Source organism: Petaurus breviceps, unplaced genomic scaffold (assembly GCF_028583685.1).
Source record: "Petaurus breviceps papuanus isolate PSGF00001 unplaced genomic scaffold, PetGlider_PUasm1.0 91133, whole genome shotgun sequence".
NCBI classification, from domain to species: Eukaryota; Metazoa; Chordata; class Mammalia; order Diprotodontia; family Petauridae; genus Petaurus; species Petaurus breviceps.
The window spans coordinates 32,319,993-32,347,883 of record NW_027187419.1 but is presented as its reverse complement, the minus strand read 5'-3'; the positions used below and the strand labels follow the sequence as shown (position 1 = coordinate 32,347,883).

Sequence of the window (27,891 nt, the reverse complement as noted above, 5' to 3'; positions counted from 1 at the left end):
CACCCTACATCTATCAGTTTGGCTCATATGACAGAAAAGAAAAATGTTAAGTATTAAAGAGGATGTGGGGATATTGTGACAATAATGCGCTGTTGGTAGAGTTGTGAACTGATCCAGTCATTCTGGAGAGTAATTTGGGACTACTCTCAAAGAGCTATAAAACCATGCATACCCTTTGACCCAACAATACCACTACTAGTTTTGTATCTGTAAGAGATTAGAAAAAGAGAACAAAAATATTTATAGGAGCTCTTTTTGTGGTGGCAAAGAATTGGAAAATTGAGGCAATGCACATCAATTGGAGAGTGACTGAACAAATTGTGGTATATGATTGTGATGGGATATATATGTATATGTATATATATATATATATATATATATATATATATATATTGTGCTATAAGGAATGATGAGCAGGATGCTTTCAGAAAAACCTGGAAAGACTTCACATTCACTGATGCAAAGTGAATTTTTCTTGGGTTATTTTTTTTTATCCATTTTCTTTAACAATGTGACTAATATGTTTTGCATGACTCCATATTTATAACCTCTATCAAATTGCTTGGCTTCTTAATGGGGGGGCAAGGGAGAGAACTTAGAACTCAAAATATTAAAAATTATTTTTAAATGTAATTGGTAAAAATAAAATATTAAAAAATAAAATTTCTGGGTTTTAAGGGGGAAATGAATATAACAAAAATAGGAGTGCTTTTGCTGGATAGTCTCCATCTTTCCTAGTGAAGGAGGATGTTGACTGTCCGTTCTAATCAATATTAGGAGGTCAGGGATTACTATCTAGTGGAAAGAATGTCATCTAATATGGAGCATTGCCCACAATCATCATTTTTCTGGTTTTGTTCCTAGGCATCAACAGAAAAGTTGTTTATTCTCTGGCAGACTCAGCAGGAGGGTACTTTTCAGTAGACAGCTCCTCTGGCATTATCATCTTGGAACAGCCACTGGATCGAGAGCTGCAGTCATCCTATAACATCAGCGTAAAGGCATCAGACCAGAGCATCCTTAAGGCGCTGTCTTCCCTGGCCACCGTCACCATTACTGTTTTGGACATTAATGACAACCCTCCTGTGTTTGAAAGAAGGGATTATCTTGTTACCATACCAGAAGATACATCCCCAGGCACAGAAGTCCTTGCAGTGTTTGCCACAAGCAAAGACATTGGTACAAATGCTGAAATTACTTATCTCATCCGGTCTGGGAATGAACGTGGGAAATTCAAGATTAATCCAAAGACAGGTGAGTAAAATAGCAAGTAAATGCCCCAAAGCTAAGCTTCTGCCAGTCAGGTCTGAAAGCCAGCACAAAAAAATAAATAAATAAAAATGCTTTCCATTTCTGCTATGTAATTCTGGTCTCTCCAGTTTGGGTGGTTCCCAGTTGCCCTCAAGAGCTCTACTCATGACCAAGGACTCCAAGGTTTTCCAGAAAGTAATACCCTGTCATCACTCAGTAAACATTTATTAAGCTTCTACTGCTACTCCTAGTTCCTCTCCAGTATGTGGATGAAATTATGACATTATTTACAGCATAGATATATGGGACAAAAGGCAAAGGTTCAGAGAAGCCCTGGGGTATTTATTCCTCATTGTCATCTACTTAATGACTAAGCACCACAGGTAAAGACTATAACCCAGAAAATCGGTTTAGAGAGAATGCTAATGAGCAGTTGTCATAATAGTCACACTTTGTGTTTTATAACATTCTGCAAAGCACTTTGGCGTCTGTTATTCCGTTTCATTGTCCCAACAATCCTGTGAGGTTGGACAGACATTACTGTCCCCATTTTGCAGGTAAGGCAATTGAAAAACAGAGAGGTTAATTGATTTCCTTGAAAGAACTCATTGTGGAAACACAGAAATAAAAGCAGCGGGTCTTCTAGCCCCCGGCCTAGTGCTCTTTTCAGTAGACATATTGCCTCTGCAGAAGCCATTACTCTTCCAGCTCTCCTATTGGAAACTGGTCATTATCTCCAATTAAAATATGAGCCAGCCGCAGGAGTGATCTGTCAACTGATTTTATGCTTCCTCAGTTCCACTGCATTTAGTAAGAAAGGAGAGAGAACCATATGGCCTAACCCAGCCCTTGCAAAGAGTTTTCATAAACCATTAAGCCCACAGAAGTTCTATTTAGTTTGCAAAATTTGCATCACTGCCCAACACACATTTTGCCCAGTATGAGCTCTTCCATACATCCTTAGCCCTATTCTGTTAAACATTTTTGTCAACACCTTGGATAGAGACCCTGGAAGGCAGGCATGTCCAATTCACACAAGACAAGGGGGAGAGAGGATAGCAAGTGGCTTGAATGACAGAGTCAGAACTTCAGAAAGTTCTCTTTTGATGGGAAAGAAACACAAAAACTAACAAGATGAAATTACTAGAGAGAAATGTGGAGTCTTATATTTACATTCAAAAGCTCAACATACAAGTACAGAATAGGGAAAACCTAACTTAATGACACTTCATCTGAGAAAGGTCACGAATGCTTTGACACGAATGCTAAGTCAACAATGTGATTCAAGCCACCAAAAAAATGAATGTGGCCATTAGCAACATTGATAAAATGAAAATGTCCAGAAGCAGAAGACTCTGGGTGTTCAAGGCAATGGATATAGAGGATAAACTCTGGTAGTACTTTAATCAAGGGGGCTTTTCTTTATAACTGGAAAGACCTTGAGTATAGGTCCAACAGTATGTCTATCATCCAAGGACCAGGCTAGCTAAGAGAGGAAGTTCCTCACCAGCAGTTATCTCTACCAATGAAATAGTAGGTCAGATCAGAAGCAAAACACCACCTGGTTGTCTAGGACAAGGATGAAAACTTGGAGGCCACAGAAACTCAAAGATCAGTCCTATAGTAGTAGGGGGGTTATGTTCTGCATCAGTAGAAGGAATGTGGTTCAGATGAAATTACAGATCCTTAAAACAATAAAGAAGTGCCCAAAATTCTGGAGGTGAAAATCTCACTCTATTCTGTGCTGGTTAGCTGACGCTAGAGTGTCAGGTTCCATTCTGAGTGTTACTTTTTAAAAAGAGCCGTTGCCATATCTGATCACTTCCAGAGAAGGATTACCAGGATAGTGAAAAGTCTTGTAATAGTTGAGGGAGTTGGTAGTGTTTAGCCTGGAGAAGAAAATATTGAGGAGAGATCATGATAGCTCTCTGCTCTTATTCAAAGAGCTTTCCTATGGAGCAGGGATTAGATTTATTCTGTTTGCCTCTAGAAAGTGGAACTAAGACTAATGAATGGAAATTTCAGGGAGAGGTGCTGGCTTAATCAAAAGGAGGATTTCTTCCCATGCAGCACTGCTCAGCTGTAGATGAGTCTGCCTTAGAGAGTGATGAGCTTCTTATGACTAGAAGTACTTAAGTAGAGACTAGATTACCAATTGTCCAAGATGTCATAGAGGGAATTATAGCATAGGACAGGGTCTCTGTCCAAACGACCTATGAGAATCCTTTCAGCTCTTAATATGTTTTCCTCTATTACCTTTTTTTTGAAGATTATTAGATTTGGAGAATATGTTCATCAACCTGTAGGAAATACTCGATTTGCCTAAAAACACATTGCCATGACAACCATGCCAAAAATAAACAGGAGAGGCAGACTACATTACATCATTTTCCTCCCCCTTGCATCCTCATTTCATTGGAAATAAACGGGAGCCAATTTTTATTTTCATGGTGAGACAAAATAACAATAGTTAATAATGATAGCAATAAATAAACAAATAGCATTTTAAGGTTTGCAAAGATTTTTCTATATATATCGTTTCACTGAAGCCTCAGGTCGCTATCCTAGAGCAGGAGGCTTGTGACCTTATAAACAGCACTAAGAAATAGAATGACTTGGAGCCTATTCCAAAACTTGCAATGTTTTTCTCTAAGGTAAGGCAAGGATCTGGCCAGTATAAATAAGATCTGCTATGGGGATGGACCCTTTTTATTTAGAAACCAACTCTCTCGCTAGAGTATAATGAGGTGAAGGCTGAATGCAGACCCCTACCATCTTCATTGCTCACTTACCCTCCCCACACACACACCTCCACACTAATAAATTATGTTAGTCATGATAGGTTAGCAAAGGGGATACCTGTAGGAGGGATTGTACAGGGCAGAAAAAACTACTCCTACCAGCAATGATTCTGCATTGCAATCACCTCTTTCACTTTAAGCTCATTATTTAAAATTATAATGTATGGGGAGGTGGGGTCCACACACATTTAGGTATTCATTAATTTCAGCTTGTCGGGCTAATGATCATTGTATTTAAATGCCATGGGGAAATGGTTAAATATTGCTTAAATTTTGTTATCTGACAGTTAGGGCAGGAGACTTAATAAAGCACTACTATGTGTGATAATCATCAAGGAAATTTAATTAGAGAACTAAAAATCTGTAGTGTCTTTATTTACAGAGAAGAGTTATGGCTTTCATTTTATAACAGGGCCAGTTTCTGTACTGCTTTATAATTGAGCTGCAGGAACCATGCTGACCAAGCATAGGAAGGAAACTTAGAAGTCATCCAGCCCAACCCCCTCATTTTGCATATGAGTAAACAGAGGCCTAGAGAGGTGAAGTTATTTGCCCAAGGTCACACAGCTAAAAAAGTAGCAGGACTGAGATTCAAAATCAAGGCCACCTATCCCTGACTCAATAACCTTGATTGCATGAGGGTAGAGAGTACAAGTTTTAATGTGCTCCAAAATGAGAGAATTCAGTTCCAGTTTTAATAATCTGTTGAATTATCTAATTCTTCAGTGAAAAATTTTAAAATGATTCCACATTCTGGTTGATGGGCAGCTAGCTGTGCAGTGATTGACAGTATTAAGGAGTTTTTCAGGATACTTTTACAAGGAATATCCACCATTTTTTGGCTAAAGACAGCAAAAATAGTATTTACAATGATAATTGCACTTCTGCTCATTTTTTTTCTTAAAGAATCAAATCTAAAACTCCCCATTTTTCTTCAAAGGAGGGATTTCTGTCATTGAGGCTCTGGATTATGAAATATGCAAAGATTTTTACCTTGTGGTGGAAGCCAAAGATGGGGGTACCCCAGCCCTCAGTGCTGTGGCCACAGTGAACATCAACCTTACGGATGTGAATGACAATGCACCCAAATTTAACCAGGAGGTCTACAGTGCAGTTATCAGTGAAGATGCTTCCATCGGGGACTCAGTCATTGTGGTGGGTATATGTGGTCAGTTTGATCCTGACATACAAGGCCAAAGTAAGGCAGAATGGTGAAGTAAAAGTTTGTCTCTAGTGTCCTCCCATGGTCTCTTTTGAGTGACATTCTTTTCCCTGGGATCCTCTCTAGAGACCAAATACACTCCTGGTACCTTTCAACCCTTATTTTCCACTGCAAAGGAGTTGATAAACTACATCACGCTAAGGTATCAATGATTGACAATGACCTAAAGGATAACTCACATTTTAATGGAAATTGGTATCTTAACCCAAATGAATAGCTATTTAATGGTAAAATTTTAAGCATTAGCAATACAGTTAAGGGATACATTTATGGGTGTAGAAACCCTTTTATGACCCTTCAAATTTTGTCTGTGCTTGATGTCAGATGACAAAAGCAGATGTTTGAGGGAATTAAAAGACAATGATAAAACTGAAGAAAGTATTTATCAAATATGTGTTTACTATGTACCATGGCACAGTGCTAGGTCCTGGGGGTACACAGGAAGGAAATAACCTTTGCCCTTTGGGAGCAATCACTTAGTTTTGGGATTCCTATTTTTGGCTCAGGGCCTGAGGGATCCAGAAAACAGATCAGGCTGTGGACATGTGTGACCCTAAATAAAAATGGAGTCCAGGACCATAGCCTTGGTGCTTTTCTGTCATTGGCACTATCTCTGCCTCTGTGATGAATAAAGATGGGAAATCCAAATGGAAGAGCTGGCAAACTCTGCAAGGCTAATAGTTTGGGGTTTACTTTATCTCTTTACTTCTATAGAATTATAGGGTTAGGCTAAGCATGGACTTTTTTCTCTAACCCTCTTGTTTTCTCGTAAAGTTAATAGCAGAAGATGTAGATAGCCCACCCAATGGACAGATTCACTTCTCCATTGTCAGTGGGGACCGGGACAATGAGTTTGCTGTGGATCCTGTCTTAGGACTTGTAAAAGTGAAAAAGAAATTGGACCGAGAACGGGTAAGATTAATTAAAATAACCTCCCCATCTAGGCTTCCTTAAAGGCCTCTAAAGGTGAATAATAAAATTATCTTTTTAAGGAATTTTTATAGGACATGAGATTTATATAATCTGAAAGAGTCAGAGCTATCGAATGACATCTAATTATGTAATTTGTATTACATACAATATAATCTCTATGATGCATATAGAGATATAATACTAATGTATTATACTACTATATCAATATGTATTATATAATAATTATAATACAATAACATGGACAGTAATTCCCTGAGTAGAACAAAAGTAGAGAAATAGGAACAGATTTACAGTTGTAATGGCTTGGATTTGGATTAGACCCTAGGAAAGATTCTCTGCCAGATTTTGTGTAACAACAGAATTCATTGCCTCAAGAGATGTTAAGGAAGAGTGACCAGTTCCATCAAGGATATCTTGAATGCTTTCTTTGTGGTGATCAAAGTTACCAAAATGGGATTTGTTTAGAAAGATGAGAGAGGAGATGACCTGAAACATTTGTAAAAAGCAGCCAGTTTCTGTGATAAAAATGTGAAACCAGTCTGTCAAATACCAGCCCACTGTCAACTTTATTAATGCCATGAATGTGGGGCCCATGACCTCACACCAGGAATCCATGGTTCTAGTTTCTATAGCTAACTTATCTCTACCAGAGGCTGTGATCAATGATGACTTGGAAGGACTCCCAGGTCAAAAAACCATGAATCACAAAAGCCCACATCCTCGAGTTTTCCTTACATTTATTTGACTTAATGATTAATTAAGTTTAAAAGAAGTCCTTTCTCAACCAAGAATTCAGTTCCCTAAAAAGAAGTAAAGGTAGAAAAAGTACGCCCCACCCCAAACCCCTCCCCAGAGGCCAAAGTACAGAAAACCCAGAGGAGAATTCCCTGTGTTGCTATATAGCCAGAGAGCCTGTGTAAAATTAGTCTTGATAAAGGAGGCAGACCAGCCTTACTAATACTTCCCAGACACCTGCCTGCTGCAGGGTGCACAGCTACTTAATTGCAAACTCTACGTGGGTGAATGTGGAGGAAGGATCCACCTGTCCCTCTAATTCCCAAGTAAATTAACTCAGTCACATGTACTAATATATACCATCAAACACATGAAATGGTGATTGTAATAATAATTCCCAGAGTTGTTTTGAGGATAAAATAAGATATTTGTAAAGTGGTTGCAAACCTTAAAGCTAAATATAAATGCTAGCTGTTATTATTAACATTAATGCATATATGACTAGGACACGGTGTCCTAAGTAATGATAGTACCTTGCATTTTATACCATTTTCAAGGCATATTGATAGCATTATCTCATTTAATTTTTACTTGACTGAATATAGATATTTGTTACATAGAGCTCAAGATGAATTACTGCCAATGTCCACAACGCAGAATGATAAACAGTTAGTGTATTTCTTCCTGTTTATATGTGAGTGGAAGAGCTAAACAAATTTGATGCCCTGAACACAGATTACATTATGAGAGAACTAGTAGGATTTTCTGGTGAGGGATGAGAAGGAAACATTCCTTCTCATCAGATCATGGAGGTGACCCTGTAACCCTGGGAGCTTATTGGTAGCAGAAGTAGCAGCAGGAAGAGGAGAGGGAAGCCATTTCAAGGCATTCCACTCCAGAAGGGCTGCAAATATAGGGCCCTGAAGCAGTCTGTATGTCTTTCCTTGGGGAACCAGCCTAGTCAAACTTGGAGGGACTCTTTACCAGAAACTTGACTACCTGGTGATTTTTTTTTTTAGCCACTGCAATTCACAAAGCTGTTGAATAAGGGGCTAAAAGGCTATGATCTGCTTTGGTAAAGGAAACATCCATATGGATGAATTTATTGATTTTTGAAATAACATCTAAGAGTCTAAGTACTACTATCTGGCTAAACAAACAAGTAACTGACTTTTTTGATTTGAAGTCAAGGTTAATTCCTTGACTTTGCTAATGGTTTTCCTCCTACTGACTTAATAGGATCTCATCTTTAGATGGAATATTAAAATGTACTTTATGTTATGCAGTAGTATTCTTTAAAAGATTTGAGTAGATCAAATATTCATAAATTAAATGACATTTTCAATGTGCTAGGGGAACTCACTGTTTAATTCATTTCAACAAACACTTATTAATGGTGACTTCTTTCATAAAGTGAATTATCACTCTAATTTTTCTTTCTCTGAAAATCCGGAGTTTTATATATTGAATTGTCTCTGAAGTGGAGCTGTGCACAGGTCTGCGTACATAAGTGTACATGTGTATACATATGTATGTGTAAATACATATATAACTTTAATGCTACTTAATTACGTATGTATAATTTATTATAATATAGAATTTTAGATGGGAAAGGTTATACTTTCCCTGCTTATTCAACGACCTAATTCTCAACATCCTATTTTTTAAAAATGAGATAGTATTAACTGTATCATAGAAGTAACTGGCTGAGATTATATGTGGATTATAAACATATCAATCAGTCAATAAACATTTATTAAACACCATGTTCCAGGAACTTGTGCTAAGTGCTAGAGATACATATAAAGTAATGAGGCTAATCTCTTATGTATAATAATATGCAGAGTAGAAGAGGCCATAAGAGAAAATCTTGTATTTAAGGTCTGCTGGAGAGAGATGGACTTGTCCTTCATATAACCACTTAAAAGTACTAAAGAGGGTGGGAGAGTAGGAATGGGGATGTGAATAAGCATTTATTAAACATCAACTATGTGCAAAGTACCATGCTATAAACACTTTACAAATAGTATCTCACTTGATAATATTTGTAAAATAATGGAATCTGAGTAATAAATGTATCCATTAGGTTCCATGAGGAATCTAGCATCACACAACTTTGTCCCCCAAAGTAGCCTTTCAGATATTCCCGTGAGGCCATGTAGCATGTATTGGGCCACAGTGCAGATGTTGTATGAAATCCCAGAATAACAAAGTGTGAAGGCAGTGGATTGTTTCATAGTTGCACTACGAACAGGACAGAGCAGGCAGTGTGTTGCCATGCCAGTGATTTAGAGTTAGAGGACCTGAGTTCAAATCCTGGCCTGTTTGATCTTGAATAAGTCTATGGTCCTCTATGACTAGAGGAATAAATTAATGTCCTATGGAACCTAGGTACTACTGCCATGTAGAACTTTCGTGAATATAAGCATATCAATTTTTATGGTTGATTGATTAAAATGAGCATATGTAGCAGAATGGACAGAGAGCAGTCTTAGAACCTAAAAGACATAAGAACTAGCCCTGTGTGACCTTGGGCAAATCATTTAACCTCCCATTGCCTCCCACAACTCTCTAAGACTCCTAAATTGCAATGTCAAAGTACTCATCTATATTGTTAAAGGGAGTTTCTTCACTAGACGTTCTCTTTACCAGTACAATCATATGACCTGACCCCTTCCCCCACTAAAAAATAATTGTACGTGTATATTTGAGAGATACATACATATTTATGTATATGCATGTTATGTATGTGTATGTGCATGCATATATATGTGTATATAGAGACATATATATATATATATATATATATATATATATATATAGCCTTTTAGTTTTTGTAGCTCCCCAGGCACATAATGAACTACTCAGAGTTGCTCTGCTTTGCCTGAATTTGTTTGGGGTGTAGCCATAAGGACAGGAGTTGTGGATTTCTTAGCTGTTCATTCAGTGTGCTCTCTCTCTTTAACAGGTGTCTGGATACTCATTACTCATTCAGGCTACGGACAGTGGCATTCCTGCCATGTCATCCACTGTGACAGTCAACATAGACATTTCTGATGTAAATGACAATGGGCCTGTTTTCACACCAGCTAACTATACCGCTGTAATCCAGGTAAACTCGCCTCTGTGGATAAAAATCTCCAAGATGAGACCTCTTACGATGCTGCTTTTTGTTTCTTCTTGGACGCTTTTTGCTAAACATCAGCTTACCCTTTTCACTTGACTTGTAGTAAAGAACCTCTACCTTACATCTTGATTATTGTCTAGAGTGTGAAGGGAGTGAACGTAAACCCCAGGATTGTCAAGGACAAGGAAAGCCAGTTGGGTGCTGAATATTTCATCAAGCGGAAGGAGGATGGGGGGAGCTCAGAGGTCTGGCAGTTGGACAAAGCAGTGTCCCTCTAGAGAGCTGAATCAGTGCCAAAAACTTATTTCACGCTTTATAACCCACCTGCCCTTTAAAATCCAGCTGTAAGATGTGATGATTTAGTCCTGTTTTTTCTAGACTCATACATCAGAGAGAAAGGCCATGTGCCTCATATCCTTATACTTCCAAAAACTTTTGCAACACCACACCCCAGCAGTACACACAAGGCCAGCTATTGATTAGATCTCCCTCTGTATGAAGGATCAAGGGCAGCCCTGAGGTGGAGTGTTGATATTATTTTAGTCCCAGACAGCTCTCAGATTCACCCCAGTATAGACTCGAACCTCTAGAATCAACCCCCACTCCCCATGTTTCCCCAGACTTCTACAGACAGAAGAAAGTCTGAGGCTGGACAGTGCCTCTTAAATAGATAGACCCGTATTGGAACCCTTACTTTTCAGGCATCAGGGTGAGAGTAGTTACAGAACAAGCAGGTGTTGTCTTCATTTTTACCCCCTCTTTTCATGAAATCTGATGCTTCCACCTGCTGGTATTTTCTTGGTTGCCTCTCCTAGATCCCAGCTAGACTTAATTTTCTTCCCCTTCTTGTCTTATTTCCAACAACTGTATGAGGTGATCCCCATCCTCCCAACATAGATATTTACCTAATTTCTACACCTGCCTCAGTTTCTCTAGGAGGATGCCCCTCTCCCGGACTCTTCCTTCCCCCCTCCCACCCTACAGCTTTTTGTCCTCTGTCCTTTCCTCAAAACAAGATAGACTCCAGGTACTTAATTTTCATTTTATGACATATATCAATCAGTCTGGCAGACTGTTTTCAAACGCCAAACAGGAAGGGAAGAATGGAAGACCAGAGGCCCCTCACCCCCTCCAAGTTGTGACCTCCTCCAGGTCCTGGAGCGCCTGGCCTCTGCAGTATATCTCTCTCTTTTCATGGACAGCAAGCCCCTGAGGCGACTATTATGTCTTTCCTCCCTGGAGGGAAGTGGCTGTATAGATTGAGCAAATAAATAAATAAATCTTACACTTGGTGCAGGGTTGAGTATATTGCAGTGTGAAGCAATAAATCTTCACTGAACCCGGAAGGGACAGTAACTGATTCCAGAGGGATCTTGCATCTGGTTCTTGCTAACTGAAAGGACACTTGAGAGGAGGAGAAAAATGACAGTTGTTGAAGGTCCTGCTATCTTTCTTCTTCAGAATAATTCCCTCCCTCTTCCCAATCTTCTGACTTACTCCCACACATGGTTTTGATAAGACTCAATCTAATTCAGGACCGAGAGCCAATGCTCCTGCCCTGCATTTTCCTCCCTGCCAAAGCTACATGTATCATTCTATCAATCTCTCTAACCCAGACTCACTTAATCCTAAATCTTTGTCATCAAAAGGTCTGCACTGGCAAAGCTGACTCTGGTTCCGACCTATAAGAGCCCTGAAATCTGAATGAAGAGCAGTGAGTAACTCACCTCCTAAGCCACAGAGGAATTTAATCCAAGTGAGGATAACCTCTGACCCAAGGCCTATGGAGAAAGACCATTTGGGAGGAGAGGCAGAGAGCATCAGTAAAATATTACTTGAGTTACTGATTGCTTAAATGAATAAAAATTTTTCTACTGACATTAAAGCTATAGGCACCCCTCCCCACACATCTCCAATGAATATATAATTATATATTATTAAATATAAAATGCATTAAATTATATGACTTATAGCTATATAAAATTAAATATATATAATTTATATTATATATTTATATAACATGATATAATCATGATAATGATAAATGAACTAATTGTCTACTAAGTATGTTCAATTTGAGCTTTTTGTGTGTGTTAAAACCCTAAAGTTAATACTCTTTTTATAGCTTGCTTCTGTATGTTTACTATCAATTTGTTAATTTTTCTAGAATGCCCTCCCCAGCCTGCAAAGTCTCGTATTATAATGTATCCTGGAATTTTTTTTCTCTGTGTAAATGTTGTAGCAACTGTTTGAGAAAAAGCAGCTCCCAGTAGGTTGAAGTTTTCTTGACCTGGGTGGATCTCCAGGGTTGTCCTATAAACAAGCCTACCTGTGAAAGCTTATTTCCATCCCTGGTTTTTTGGGTTTTTTTCAAGTAGCCATGAATGTTTCAGTGAATCAGGGAATTGACCACAGTTCAAGACCATTAGAACTTAAAAAAAAAAAAAAACCAAGCAAGTGAAAAATGTATAACATAAATATGACCTTTATTGGAGAGGGAAAAGGAGTAAAATAAAAATTGTTAATAAGCACCAGTATTTGGCCGAAGCTAATAAAATATCATGGGAACTACTTCCTTTTCAAAACATTGTAATTCTGGTGAGCAATGGTTTGCTTTCTTTTTTTTTTTTTTTTTTTGAGAGAGGAATAAATTTAATCTTTTTTTTCCCATACTATGCAGGAAAACAAACCAGTGGGAACAAGTATTCTGCAGCTGATGGTGACAGACCGAGATTCCTTTCACAACGGGCCCCCCTTTACCTTCACCATCTTGGCAGGGAATGAGGAAGAGGAGTTTGTGTTGGATCCTCATGGGATCTTAAGATCGGCAGTAATCTTTAGGCACACAGATTCTCCCGAATATGTGCTTTACATCCAGGTACTGTCTTGCCCTTTCTAGGGACCAGATGTCTTTCGTTTCTGTTTTTTATTGTGCCTGTTGCTTAGTTTCTCTTTGTTGCATAAGTAAACATAATTTAGTGGCCATGTAGGAATACGTTCCCCTTTTAAGCTCAAATTCAATTTCACACTAATAAAAGCAGGCTCTTCATGTGAAATTGAATAGAAAGAAATGAGGGCATCATTGTTCAGGCCTAGCATTTACTTAGGATGTGCTTGAGCGGGCAATCAATCTGCTTAAGTTTATTTAAAATTGTCCCAGGGGTCCAGTTTGCCCCCCCAAATATTGTTCAGTTGTACAAGGCTCCCTCCTTTGCAATGGCATTGTCTGCTGAATCACCATAAGTGGGGAGGTCTTGAATCAGCATCTTATATTTGGTTTAGGTCAGATGTCTCTTTAAGTTTTTGTAGGAAGAGAAACCTCATCTTCTTGACCCAGCTCACTTAATCTTGTTCCTTTTCTGCAAATTTTGTTTAAAAAAAATGGATGGAACCAAGAATAAATAAACAAGCAACAGAGTTTAGGGGATGGCTCATCTTCACATGCCCTTCCCTGGAGTATCAGTTTCTGTGGGACAACGGATGTAGGGGGAGTAGAAAAAATAGAAGGGGAAAGGAACTAACAAGGTATGGGCAGAGATCTCCTTTGTCAGAGCTCAGAGAATAGGAATTCCTGCTCTCCAGTGATGCCACTGTGTAGCTGATGGGAGGGGCCACCCAAGCGGGTGAATGATGCTACGTTACCTTAGGCATTGGATCCTGGGGTACTCAATTACCTGAGGAGGTAAAACAGGCCTCCTTACAAAACAAGCAGACTTTATCTTGGAAACAGATTTCACCAGTTAAACTGGGCTCATTTGCCCCAGATTGGCATTGGCATTGGAGCAACATGCTTCTTTTGTTTCTTTCATTTTTTCAAGTTAACAAAAATTCATCTTCTCTTTCACACACACACACACACACACACACACACACACACACCCATGAAGAAGATGCATTATTTCATATTATAATTGTTTTTGTATGTATTATGACCCCTCTTCTAGACTGTAAGATCCCTGAGAGCGGAGAACTTTTTTTAAATTTCACTGAATACCTACCATAGTGTTCTGGTGTACACAGTGAGCATTTAATCAAAATTAGGTAAACTGAATCAAAGTGAAGATTTCCCTAGAGCACCAAGACTTTCTTGGCTATAACACATTGTCTGCAGCCTCACTTCTGCCTTCTACCCAAATTGGAAACTGCCATCAGAGTGTTTTCTGGGTCACGTTTCTCTCTACCCCGAGTTCTACTCTCTTGTCTGGCCTTACTGTTAACAATCAGTGGTGCATTTGGGAGTTGAAAGTGACAAATGACTCCCCTTACTTTAAATGCATATCTTCAGCACTTTGAGAGAAAATGACTAAAAAAAAAAAAAAAGAAACAGTTGAAAGTATGGGACTTTTTTTTTCTCTTAATTCCTGTGTTTCTTCCTCAAATATTTTAGGCAAAGGACTCAGGCAAACCCCAGCAAGTTTCCCACTCCTATGTTCGTGTCCGGGTGATTGAAGAAAGCATCCACAAGCCCACTGCCATCCCCTTAGAGATCTTTATTGTCACAATGGAGGATGACTTCCCTGGAGGTGTCATTGGAAAGATCCATGCCACTGACCAGGATGTGTATGATGTGCTCACGTACGCACTGAAGTCTGAGCAGAGAAGCCTGTTCAAGGTGAACACCCATGATGGAAAGATCATTGCCCTGGGAGGCCTGGACAGCGGTAAGTACATTCTGAATGTTTCCGTGAGTGATGGCCGCTTCCAGGTGCCCATCGACGTCATTGTCCATGTAGAGCAGCTGGTCCAGGAGATGCTGCAGAACACAGTCACCATCCGATTCGAGAACGTGTCCCCTGAGGATTTTGTTGGGCTGCATATGCATGGGTTCCGAAGGACCCTCCGGAATGCTGTCCTCTCCCAGAAACAGGACAGCCTCCACATCATCAGCATCCAGCCTGTGGCTGGCACCAACCAGCTGGACATGCTGTTTGCTGTGCAGATGCACAGCGGTGGCTTCTACAAGCCTGCATACCTCATCCAGAAGCTGTCCAATGCGAGGAGGCATTTGGAGAATGTGATTCGTATCTCAGCCATCCTGGAGAAGAATTGCTCTGGACTGGATTGCCAGGAACAGCACTGTGAGCAAAGCTTGTCCATAGACTCACACTCTCTGATGACCTACAGCACGGCTCGCATTAGCTTTGTGTGTCCTCGCTTCTATAGGAACGTGCGCTGTACGTGTAATGGTGAGTTTAATTTTAATCCCTCAAGGGGGAATTTTCCTAGCAATCCCTCCAGTCTTTTGGGGAGACTGGTTAGAAAGAGTGACTTGCAGGGCCTAGATATCTTGAAGAACAGTCAGCGATGGTCGGAGCTGCAAGACTGGGATCCTTCTTGTTTATTGCTGTAATAAGTCAGTGAACCTTGACCTTTCAAGGGGCAAAGGTCACATGTGTAGAGCGGCACCACACTCACAGTGGTCAGGGAAAGGTCATGCTCATTGACATCTCTCTCTGTTGTCTTATGAGCACAGACAATGTCATTGCCTCAGTCTTAGAATCGTATACCTGGGGTTTTCTTAGCAATGGGAACCTTTGCTCAGGTGACTGATGGAGGAATCAATTCCAGGATGGAGCAAGTTTACAAAGTAACCCTTTGACTCATTGGAAAGGGGCAGAGATCCTCAACCCCTTAACTTGCAGTAAATTTCCCTTTGCCCAGTTGGTAGAAGATACTGTAACGTGACAGTTTGGGATGTCATGATTATGATGTCCACTCATGGAATATTTTTAGTAGTAAAAGGAATACGTTAACAGTTTTCCTGCTTCCATTTCCATTCTGGGTTCAGACACCCAGAACAGTGCCAACCACCCTGTGGGTGCTCCACACATACTGTGTCTGTGTGTGTGTGTTTTCATCAGCCAGATTCAATGATGACCGGACCTGTTGGATATGTTAATTATCTCCAAGCCGGACTATCTGAATGCCTGCATTATATGCAAAGTGCTTTTGTGTCTGGCAGATGTCACTGCCACACACAATTTATGCAGGCCAGCTGTTCATGTGTTACCTAGATTACCTTAGTAAGCAAGCTGATTTATGCAACAAAGCACTGTGAGGAGCTTAATGGAGGTATACAGAGCAGAGTGCAGGAGGTGGGATGGCTCAGTGCAAGGTGGGGCCCTACTCTGCAGGAGCAAATGTACCAGCCATGCCCCCCTACGGTGTGACCTTGGCACACGCCACAGAGAGAACTGAAATGACATGTTCTCAGAGTCCCGAGAAGCTGTCGAGAACAGCATGTTACCTTGTTTCTAGGTGAGTAAGTCATTATGTACAGACACTGAAAAACCTTGCAAATGGGAACTTTGCTCTGGCTGATGGTTGTATGTGTGAAGCAAGATGGGAAACCATGTTGGGGATCTTGTCCTGAATTTCTGTCTTCATGAGTAGTACTAATGCTTTTCAGGAATCAAATCGTAGGTGCCTGAAGGGTGGGACACAAGACCTTGCAAATCCTGAATTGCTGAAAGGTTTGCAGTCTTGGCAATCAAGAGAACATCAATGTCTCCCTTTCTTATTGTCTTATTTGTATCATTATTTTTCTTTTTTGCTTTTTTTTTTTGGAGGGGGAAAGGTAGGGTAATTGGGGTTAAGTGACTTGCCCAGGGTCACATGGCTAGTTTTTTGTGTCTCTAAGACCAGATTTGAACTCAGATCCTCCTGACTACAGGGCTGGTGCTCTCTTCACTGCGCCATCTAACCACCCCTCATTTGTGTAATTATTGTATGTCACAGAATCATAGATCTTAGAAATATAATGGATCTAATGAGATACATAACCCTCTCTTCAAAGAGGCAAGGTGTTAATGGACTCTGTTTGTAGATGGGGCAGCTAAGGCCTAGAGAGGTTCAATGCCTTATCCAGTCAATAAACAAAATGATGATTCTGTCAATGTTTGTGGCCTGTAAGGCATTTATAAATGATTAACAGTGATAAAAGTAACAAATATGCAATCAACAATTCAATTCAACAAGCATTTTAGTGTTTACTATGGGTAAACCACCTTGCTAGGTGCTGGGGATAAAAAGACAAAAGGAAACACAGTTCTTATTGTTCACATTCTACTGTGGAGAAACAGCATGTATACAAAGTGATTTCTGGGCATAGGGGGAAATAGAGGCTCTAAAAAGCATTCTAGGCATGGGGGACGGCCTGAGCAGAGTTCTTTGTAAGTTAAAGCACGAGCCTAACCCCTTTGTGCCTTGGGTTAATCAGCTACAGGGTCTGGAGGTGGCCTTATTGGCCCCTGGGTGGAGTAATTCATATTACATATGGTGGCCCTCACCAGTCTAAGCTCCATGATCCTGCTGGTACAGCGTTGACTTCCTCTATTCCTTGCCCCATAAAAAACTAGTCTTTTTCTCATACAGATTTTTGAGTCTGATGATCATTATCATTTTGAACAAAAATGCTGAATTGCTGTGACTGAATGAAAGAAGACCTGACTTTTAGTGCCAGTTGGCCTCATTAAATTCCAGCCACCATTAAATTTTGCATGTGAACAGCGGTTTGGCCGGTGCGAGGGAGGCTGTGTGATTGCCTCTTGCTGCCGCTGGCTGATAGGCACCTCATACACATTGATTCACATGGAAACCTGGTATAAAATCAGGCAGAAGGGAAATTACACATGAAACCTAATCTGACCAGGGAAGAAAGAGAAGAGGGAGAGTGGAAAAGTATTACCCAGCTCATTCTAAAAGGGCCTGTTAACCAACATGTAGAAGTGAGGTGGGTCCACAAGAAGGATCCATCATTGAGGCCTCAAGAATTGACCAAAGTATGAGTAGTCATGGGAGAACTAGATGATTGCCCTCCTGGCATTTTTCCAAGGGCTTGATTTCAGCTATATGAAATAAATAAGAAGCTTGGAAGCATATTTTAATTAAATAAACATTTATTAAGCACCTACTGTATGCCAGACATTGTGCTACATGCTGTTTGAGTGTAAGGCAACATACTACAATGGCAAGAAACTAGGCTTCGAGTCATAAAGTCCTAGTTCAAATCCCACCCAAGACACTTAGTTTCCTGTTCTGTAAAATGAAGGTAATAATATTTTTGACAATATTACTTTGGCAATATTGGCATGCATGTGTGTGTATGTGTATGTGTAGGAGGGTTAGTAGGTAAGTATCATAAGGTAAGAGTAAAATGTTACTAGATAGACACCTGGAGGAGACCTGGATTATCGTGCCAGCTCTACAAAGTATTTGCTTTGACCAAGTCACTGAACTGCTGTATGACTGTTTGTGTTTAAACTGTCTTTATGTACCTATGATACAAGCAAAGTAATTTCTGTTGTATGTACCTCAAAAGACTTTTTGAGGTTCAACTAAGACTAATCAGCCAGAAAATATAGTGGATAAAGCTCTGGACATGAAGACAGGAAAACCTGAGTTAAAATCTTCTCTCAGCTACTCTCCAGCTGTGTGACGTTGGGCTAAGTCACTTGAATGACCTCTTTCAGCCTCTATTCTCTTATCTACAAAATGAAGATAATAATCCCACCTAATTTATAAGATTGTTGTTGGAAGGATGAAATGACATGATATATTTAAAGTGTTTTACAGGTGTGCAAGCACTATATAAATACTATTATTACTATTAATTATACTACAAGTCCTCTCCCCCTTATGCCCATTGATCAGTCACTATCCTCATTATGCAGGGAAGCAATTGGTTATCTTTGACCAGAAGGGAAAGAGAGGCATTTATGATTTCAAATAGCCCTGAATGTTTGTTTTGTATATATGGAAGGTCCATCAGCCCATTCTTAAATACCTGCAGCACAAACAATCCATTTCCTACATGTAACCATTCATAACAGATATTTCTTTGAAGTTACAGAGCAAAATGATGTAGGTGTAGATACATAGTGTCCCACCTGTATGAACTCCTTCTTGATCTGTCTAGAAGGATTAGCTCTTCCACTGTCCTGATGGTGAGAGGCAACATGGTGTTTCTAGATAGAAGTCTAGACTTGGAGTCTGGAAGACCTGAATTCGCATCTTCTCCCTAGCACTTTCCGGCTTTTTGAGTAAGGCCAAAACCAATCAATTCTCTGAAGCAAAATTTCATCATCTATAAAATAGGAATGTGAAAATAATTTAGTACCTACCAACAAAGTGTTGTTGTGGAGTTCAAGTGAATTAATATATGTAAAAGGTCCTTATGAACCTCAAAGGGCTACATAAATATCACTTCTCTGTAATGGTTGCAATATGGTAGAATTTTTGTCTGGATCAGATCTGTTTTTTCATTACTATAGGGAGCTTCCTGTGAGGAAGCTGCTCTATCTGTGTAGATCAACACCTTCTCTGAAAGCTATAGCTTTTCCCAGGGCACAGAGAGCCAGTGCAATATTCACAGCACCCACAATCACTATAAATATACCCACATAGTGCTCAATTGCAAAATATAACAGACTCTCCATATATAAGACAGAGGCAAACATTTATTTAGACACCAGAAAAACCAAATCCCCAAACCAGTAAGCCAGTTCCATCATAGTAGCAGAGAAGCCAATAAGCCACAACAGCACACAGAGCCGCACCACCCTTTAGCCTTTCCACAAACCAACCAACTTTTACTCACAAGGCTATCTGACTCCCATCTTCCTGTGGGCTCTGCTCCACCCTTCATCAAAGTCTTCCCTCCACAGGCTCCATGTGATTACTTTCAGCCTAGTAGGGGACAGAGTATATTTTCAAAGTAGGGAAGATCTTCAAATCTCCTTAGACTTATTAAGGGGCAAGGAAGATCTTCAAATTTCCATTACCATTCCAAGAGGTTATGAGTCTTGTCTAAGATCACACAGCTAGTATGTCTCAGAAGTAGGACTTAAACCCAGGTCTCCCTGAATCTGAGACTGCTACTTCCCTTTCCAATATTGTATGAAATTGTTAGTATTTAATTATATCTATATCTGTCTGTCTCTATGTATGTATATGTATGTATGTATGTGTATATACATATATACATACATATATGCCATGGAAAGTAGCATTGCATGAAGTTGTACTCAGAACAGTGGTGAAATCATCCAGAAAATGTGGTTCAGCCAAGCAAATATGTTGTATGATCCAGGCTTCTGTGAGAAAATCACAGGAGACCAACTCATAACAGGTACTGTACATTTCTATAGTTTAAATTTTCTTACTGAGTAAAAGACAGAAGGGAACTGGTGGGGCTTTGGCCAAGATTATTTCCAATGTGAGATATTAACTCTTTACCATGACCCTGTCTGGTTCCGTCTTGGGATGAATTGGATACAAATCTAGGTAGTGGTCCAAGTCAAAATATGAATGATGACTGATGGTGTTTGCCAACCACAAAAACTTTCCTGTATCTTAAATTACTGCCTGACTATGAGATTAAAGCTATTTCAAAGTTGAGCATATTGTTAGCAGCCTCACCCTGGGCAAAGAAGCTGTCTGAACTGAATACCTTGGGAGCAGCTGAAAATCCTCATATGGTCACTAAAACTATTAGGCTTGTTAATAACAGTTTAGAAGAAGTGTGGCTTAGTGCAAGGCAAGTTGCCCTCAGTCAGAAAAACCTCTGTTCAGGTTACCTCTGTGACAGATACTATGTAACCTTTGAAGTCAGGAGGCCCTGGTTTCAAGTTCTGCCTCTCTAACCTGAAGAGCCCTTAGCCTCTCAGTACTTCAGGCTGCTCTAGAAGACTATAAGTTGCCAATCAGCATTGAGAGAAAGAAATTTCTCTCTTGGGACTTTACTAAACTTGATGAAAGCACAGATGAGTCCAGACCAGAAAACCAAAGCAAAATAAAAGATTGCCAGCTATTACCTAATACAATACTGTGTGTCTTCTGCAAACTTTTAAATCATGCATCTGACAAAAAAGGAAGCTGTTCAAACATGGCTGGGCTAGGCCCTACATCATTCCCAAGTTAGTAGTCATGGTTAGTAAGTAGCCAGGCAGACTAGTAGCTCCCGGTTTGAAACCTCTTAATGTTTTGATTACAGAAAATATCTACAAAGCAGAGTAATTAGCTTCAGGCTTTAGGAGGTGGTTTGAACACCCTTGTAAATGTGATTGTCCTAGGGGTGGGTGAGCCAAAGTAGTCTGTTCTGATGATTTTACTTTTTGACATGCTGCAAAATTTAACATGTGCACAAGGTAACATACAGGTTTGAAAAGGGAAGGAAAATGGCCAACACTGACCAAATTCCCTTTGGTCTTGCCATGATGCAGAGTGAAAATAAACCTTTTTGGCTTAACAAAATGAACCCCTTTCCCCTCAGCACCAGTTCTGGACATAAACTAACTAGCCTGAAAATTCATGTCATAATCATCCATCCTTTAAAATAGATGTTCCTGAGCCCAATCCACATTTATGATTAAATCTGAATTCCTTAAGGATAGTTATGATGCCAGACTATCCTCCCAGAAGCCAGTAGACTGAAGGATGCGGGAGGGTCATTGTTTTACAATAAATACCTTGTGGCCCATAACAATTATAGGACATATATATGTCTTAAAATAGTAATTGTGTAAAAAAATGTGATTTGTTGAAGCAAATTAAGTTGTTAGTTGTTTGGAGCTTACCAGGTCTTTTGTATTTAGGGAGCCCTCAGCTGTAGCTGCAAAGAGAAGGCTTTGCACCTAAAAATCTTCCTGGGATTCAGACAACTTTGTTAGAATCTCATTGTATCTGAGCCATGATGAGGCAGGTGTTGATCTGTTCCACATCAGTTATAAGGAATTCAGCCGCTATAACAGTATACATTCTAGACATGATCTAAGTGCTTCCAAATGTTCACAGAGAAGAAAAAAACTTGTTCTAGTTTGGAGAAGCCTGCTTGCTCAATAACCTCACTATTTAGCCTTTCTTTGCTTGAATAAAGGATGGAGGCAGACCAGCAGACACAGAGAGGGAGGCAAAGACTGATGGAGAGATTGAGATAGAGAAAGAGAGAAAGAGACAGAGGACAGAGAGGCACAAAAGATAAAGAGATACAGTGAGAGTTACCTAAAAAGGAAGGACTCCCTGGGTTTTACTCTTTTGTCATAAAGACCTGGTGGGGGTAGCTTTTGTTGAAGAGTGGAATGATAATAGGGCCAGAGATAAAATCAGAGTTGTGATCAGAATGTTTCCTATTCTGTGTTTTCCAGTTAGGATATCAGAAAGGATACCTTTAAGGATTCTGAAAAAGACTGAATGTGATGGTAACTTCACTCCATCCTAGAACTTACCAAGAACTTTTTGCCTTCTATCTAAATAACCTTTTCAATGTAAGACTGTCAGGAATATTGCTCTTAGAAAGAAAAAAAAATGGTGATGTGAGCCACCCATGTAATTGAAATGAAAAAGATATTTCCTGTGGTTTGGTCAGTGACAGAGTGACCGAATACATAGTCAGATGTTATGCTAAATTTGGGGACTGGTGACATAGATGATATAGAAATTATTAACATTTGTCTGGGGACTGTACTTTGTAATTATTTCTTACAGCAACATAACTTGCTGATTCGGTATGGCTTGGATAAATGTTAAGATTAGTTTATAATCCCTGAGCACAAATCAGCCGGTTTGCAAATGGAACAGCCTAGAATTGTGCTGGGTGTCAGAAAGTAGGGATAATCCACATAGACATAATCGAGAGTTGACTTAATGCCAATGAAATGTGAACTCTTTCCCTAACCTACCTATTGGTCTTGCAAGTAAATCCCGAAGAATGTGTTTGAACCATTATCTATGAATAGTCTGTGCATTTGTATGAAATAGTTTGTTTTTACCTAAAAGTACCAATAGTCACTTAAAATTAGTCATTAAGAGTTACTTGGAGAAGACATAGGATGCCCAAGCAACTATTTATAAGATGGGGGAGCATTAAAAAAAGGCATGGCAGCACTAAGGATTCCCAAGGAAGTCAAAAAGTGAATTTTTGTAGAATCATCGGCCCTAAACGATAGGTTTCCCTGTGCTTTAAAGTGAGCAGGTCCTTTCTTCTCTCTCCTTGTTTCCTTTAAAACCAGATGTATAGTTATTTCTAAATTTTCTTTTAAAAATCCTTTCATCAGCTGAGACATGATAAACCGGTTCAGGGCCAGGCAACATCTTTTATGGCTAAGCTATAAACCACTGAAAAACAGGATTTATAAATTTTGGGTTTGCTCTTGCCCCTTATATTGCTTCTCTCAAAGATTACAGTTGCTAAAATATTTATATGTTGTTAAAGTTGAATTGCTATTTTCTTCAAGACTAAGAAATTAATGTTTAGTAGGACAGTATGCTTAATGGTCAGGATAGAATAGAAATCTAAGAAAAATATAATAGGGCAGATCTTGCCAAGTGATGGAGCTGCTGAATCCCCAGAAGTGTCAACTTCACATGAAGGGGCTCTAACTCTTTTAGACCACTGGAAACCCATTTAGAAAATTACTGTTCCAGTTGTGAGTTATTTTTAATTTGTCTCCTTTTATAGCCACTTTATTACTTACTCTGATGTAATTTACACTTAAGGAGTAGCTCTCTCACCAGGTGGGAAATGGCCTAATTACTTTTGAAATATCCAGATTCCATGAAAAGCGCATTTCCTGTGTTTGCCAAGGCTGCAGAATCAAAATAACTCATTTAGCGCCTAATTTCATAGTTAAATCTGTTAATCTGCTTCCCAGGATTTTTTTTTCTAAAGAATTAATACAAGTTTCATTCTCCTGTGCCATTAGGATCGTGGTTGGGAAGGACGTTTTCTTTTGAAATGGCTAATTCTACTTTTCATGAATGTTGCTGTATCACATTTGCACATAGTCAGTAAAACAGCAGGTAGTGGGAGAGATTAGAAAATAGGCAAGTGCTCTGCCTCCATAACTCTAAATTAATTCAGCAAAACAATCCATTATTTTTTTTTTTACTCCATAGCAATATTATTCTTAATCACTTAGATTCTATGTAGATTTAGACAAAATTAAAGGGCCCTTGGTAGGAGCCTGGAGAACAAGTCCACCTCTACCCCACCCTTTGGCCCAACCTTGGTAGTAAAGGTCAGATGGAGCATGGAAGGGGGGTGGTTCACATCCCAGGTAACTTGCCTGCATGACCTTGGTCAAAACACATGTTCCCTTTAGTCTTATATTCTTTACCTGTAAGGGAAGTAGACCAGATAGTCTCTTAAGGTATCTTCCAGCTGCAGATCCTATAATCTCCAGATTTTCATCAATTCCAAGAAACCCTATCTCCACAAATCTCAAGTGGTGCAATGATAAATATTTCTCCTTGACAAGAACTGGTCTTATCCTGGTCTAGTTACTTTTAAGTTGGAGATCTTTTTTCCAGTCTCAATGCAACTACATAGGAAGTACGTATTAAAGGTATTCTGTAGGTACGCCATAATGTAGGAAGTTCATATAAGATAGTGTTGCCCTCAGATCATCTCTTTGAATCCTCACTGTTCTTTAATACTATTCTTAGCAAATTTTTGCTTTCCATTCATCTTTTTGTATACTTAACTGTGTTGTTCCATTTGTAACAGGAGGACTCTGTCCAGGGTCAAATGATCCTTGCATGGAGAAGCCCTGTCCTGGGGACATGCAGTGTGTTGGTTATGAAGCCAATAGAAGACCATTCATCTGCCAGTGTCCACCAGGAAAACTTGGAGAATGCTCAGGTACAGAGTGGTGTTGGATAAAGAATATTGTAACTTTGCTTTCTGTAGCACTTACCCTTGATTAAATCATTCTCTTCAAACTCTTAAATGGCATTTCTTAACAGCACATGAAATGCCTTTCTGAATTGACCCAGGATAATTCACACTTTCAAAATATATTTGGAATTTCTCTGCACTTCTTACTTTCATTCATCTACATTTCATTCAGCCACTCCAACTTGGAGATCATAGACTACATTATGGATTTAGAGTCACGAAGTCCTGTCTCAGACCCATAGTTCACTATGTGACCTTGAGCAAGTCACTTCATCTCTCTAGGTCATAGTTTCCTCATCTGTAAAATGAGGATTCAGTGACCTCCAGAATCTCTTTCTGCTCTAAATCTGTGAGCTTGTGATTCTGCCATTAATGCCCTTATATCCGATATTGTAAAGAGAGGGCTGCCAGTCGACATGCATTTTATTTAAATGCCTTCTTTGTGCCAGGCACTGTGCTAAGAGCTACCTGCCACTGGGTTCTACCAGGAATACGGAACCAAGAATTTAGTATTTCTACTAAATAAAAATGAAATAACTATATACTGCTTATAATGGAATGACCAAAAAATGCTGTAGGCTTTTTCAGTTTCATCTCATCTATTTTAAAAGTATGACATTGTAGAAAATAGAAGATTGTTGGAGCAAAGGGCAGCCCATCTTTAGTATAGTCCTTGCTATTCAGAGTATTGCATAAATCTGCCATCATAAGAAGATAATACTTTAGATGGAAAAGCCAATCATGGTCTATGGAATAAGCCAAGCAAGCTTGGACCAGTAAGGAATATATTATCTATTTGAGATGGATGGTAGCATATTTCATAAAAGCAGAGGTATCCACCCCCATGTCCTGGAAAAAATCTTATTTATATGATTTTAGCTTTAAATTTTCCCTTCTTGACCTTCATCCAGCTTTCAATTTGGCTGCTGTGGCCTTCATTCATTTCCTAGCATGGCTTTTTGAATTCTAACATTGATTGTTAAAATATATTGTTGGGGAAGAAAGGGAAGTATAATCATTAGTCATTACTGGAATGTCATTTTGTTATTATAAAGTATTTCGAAATTCAGAAATATGGACAATTTTATAGTCAGACTCAGACTCAGCCGGGATTTTTGACATTTCTAGCTCAGTTGTTTGGAGATGACAATACAATCTTCTCAGCTATCAGCCCCAAGAACAAAGCTATGTACAAAATGGGGTGACTTCATGCTCCATTAGTCATCCCCAGGAATCTACCTTTTGAAGATACTCTACTATTACTTTTTCAAAAGAGTTAGAGTTAGAAAATGACCGATTTGTCCAATATATTCAGAATGTACATTTAAAAATAGGGGAATTGTTTATACAGGATATTTAGACTAGAGTCCACACTTCCTTTCTCCCCATCAAGTCACATAATCCACATATATGACATCGTAATTTCCCTTTTTTAAATTTTCTTTATACTTATTATCCTATTAAGAGATTGACAGAAAATTTGTTCTCTTCCTCACTCAATAGTCAGTAAATGTTTATTAAATACCTACTGTATTTCAAGTATTGTGCTCTACGGATTAAAAAAAAAAGACAAAAGACAGTTCCTACTCTCAAGGAGCTCACAGTTTAATGAAAGAAACAACAAGCATGTACAAACATGCTATACACAGACAAATAAGAATTTGACAAAGGAAGGTACTAGGATTAGGAGAGTCTTCCTATAGAAGATGAAATTTCTCCATACAGTGTTTCAGTTTTGACCATTGCCCATTAAAATATATGTAGTTATAGGAGAAAAAGAGGACCAAACTCAAAACCAGGCATTTCAGGAACTTATTTTTATCAACATTTCAAATGTGTTGGAAATATTGGGTAAAGTGTCATTTCAATTATTTATTATCAGCCTTAGTATAGATCGGTTTGAACTGACTTAATCTGCAAAACTTTGGAAATCCATTACTTAAAAGTAGGGGAACAGTTTTATTTAGTAGCAGAATTTCATTTTATGGTACGAAAATTACTTCAGCCCCTTCAGAAACCATTTGTTGCATCTTTTTGAAAGTTAAAATTTTGCTGATTCTTGATAGTAAGAGTTACAGGGGCATAGTGATAATTCAGATTTTAAAGTGTTAAATTTCCCATTGGCAAAGGGCAACCCAGATCCCAGGAATCTGATTGCTTAATAAATTTTTTTAGCCCTAACTTAAGGAGCGTGGAGTGTAATGGAAGAACTGTTTTTAATCTGAATTTGGTAGGTTTTTATTTAAAAGCTTTCTCCAAAAATGGCTTCATTAGCTGTGCATGATCTTTAATTAACTTGCTTGGCAGTTGTTGGGTAATTTTGTGTGTCCCTGCTCATTTATGAACATTAAAAGTATATGTATCTTCTCATAATGATTCTTTTAGGGCACACTTCTCTAAGCTTTGCTGGAAACAGTTACATCAAATACCGGCTTTCTGAAAATAGCAAGAAAGAGGAATTTAAGTTGGCTCTGCGTCTGCGAACACTGCAAAGCAATGGGATTATAATGTACACCAGAGCAAATCCCTGCATAATTCTGAAGGTAATTAAAGTGGGTTATCTTTTGCTGCAGTCATTTCTCTAGCTTACATGTTTGCATTTTGGCTCTCGGTTGGTGGAATGCTGTAATCATTTTGTCTTTGGGTTCAGAAGACCAGAAGCACAATTCAGGGCAGAGGAGGACCGCAGCCAAACCGGGAGTAGGGCCAATACCCCCGTTTTCCTTTTGAACATCTAGCATCAAACTTGACTCTGTAAATTTTGTCCTCTCCCTCTAGAGTAGGTTCAAGAGTAGTCTCCTTGAGCTATAATCACTCAACAATGCGCAGCAGCTCTTCCACAGGGATAGCATTGACTGTAATCCTCCTCTGCTCTATTCAGCACCTCTCCCTGCCCAATTGTGAAGCTTCTTTCAGGTCTGAGACTTCAGGCCCAGAGGGTGGGGGAGCTTAGGTTTTCCAGTCATTGACAGAATATCCTAATAACTCAGCTATAACACCTCTGTCATTAACAAAACGTTCTGGGTTTACTTTTTTTCCCTGAGATCCCTGAGATGTATAGAATCTATGAACAAAATCTACACTGTTCCCCCCCAACAAAATCCCCTTCTGGGCCCATTTTTAACATTCCTGGCGTTATTACTGTAGT

The 27,891-nt window shown here is 39.2% G+C and overlaps 1 protein-coding gene across 3 annotated transcripts in view; it reads left to right on the top strand.

Moving 5' to 3' along the window:
- Positions 1-27,891, top strand: part of FAT3 (FAT atypical cadherin 3) — a 760,616-nt gene that overhangs the window by 689,369 nt on the left and 43,356 nt on the right. For all 3 annotated transcript variants that reach the window (XM_069080441.1, XM_069080440.1, XM_069080439.1), the window contains 8 exons: positions 865-1,254; positions 4,993-5,207; positions 6,049-6,186; positions 9,911-10,054; positions 12,750-12,947; positions 14,457-15,255; positions 24,573-24,707; positions 27,129-27,286. In XM_069080441.1, the coding sequence (XP_068936542.1) occupies positions 865-1,254; positions 4,993-5,207; positions 6,049-6,186; positions 9,911-10,054; positions 12,750-12,947; positions 14,457-15,255; positions 24,573-24,707; positions 27,129-27,286 (2,177 nt within the window). The remainder of the gene's footprint in view (positions 1-864; positions 1,255-4,992; positions 5,208-6,048; positions 6,187-9,910; positions 10,055-12,749; positions 12,948-14,456; positions 15,256-24,572; positions 24,708-27,128; positions 27,287-27,891) is intronic.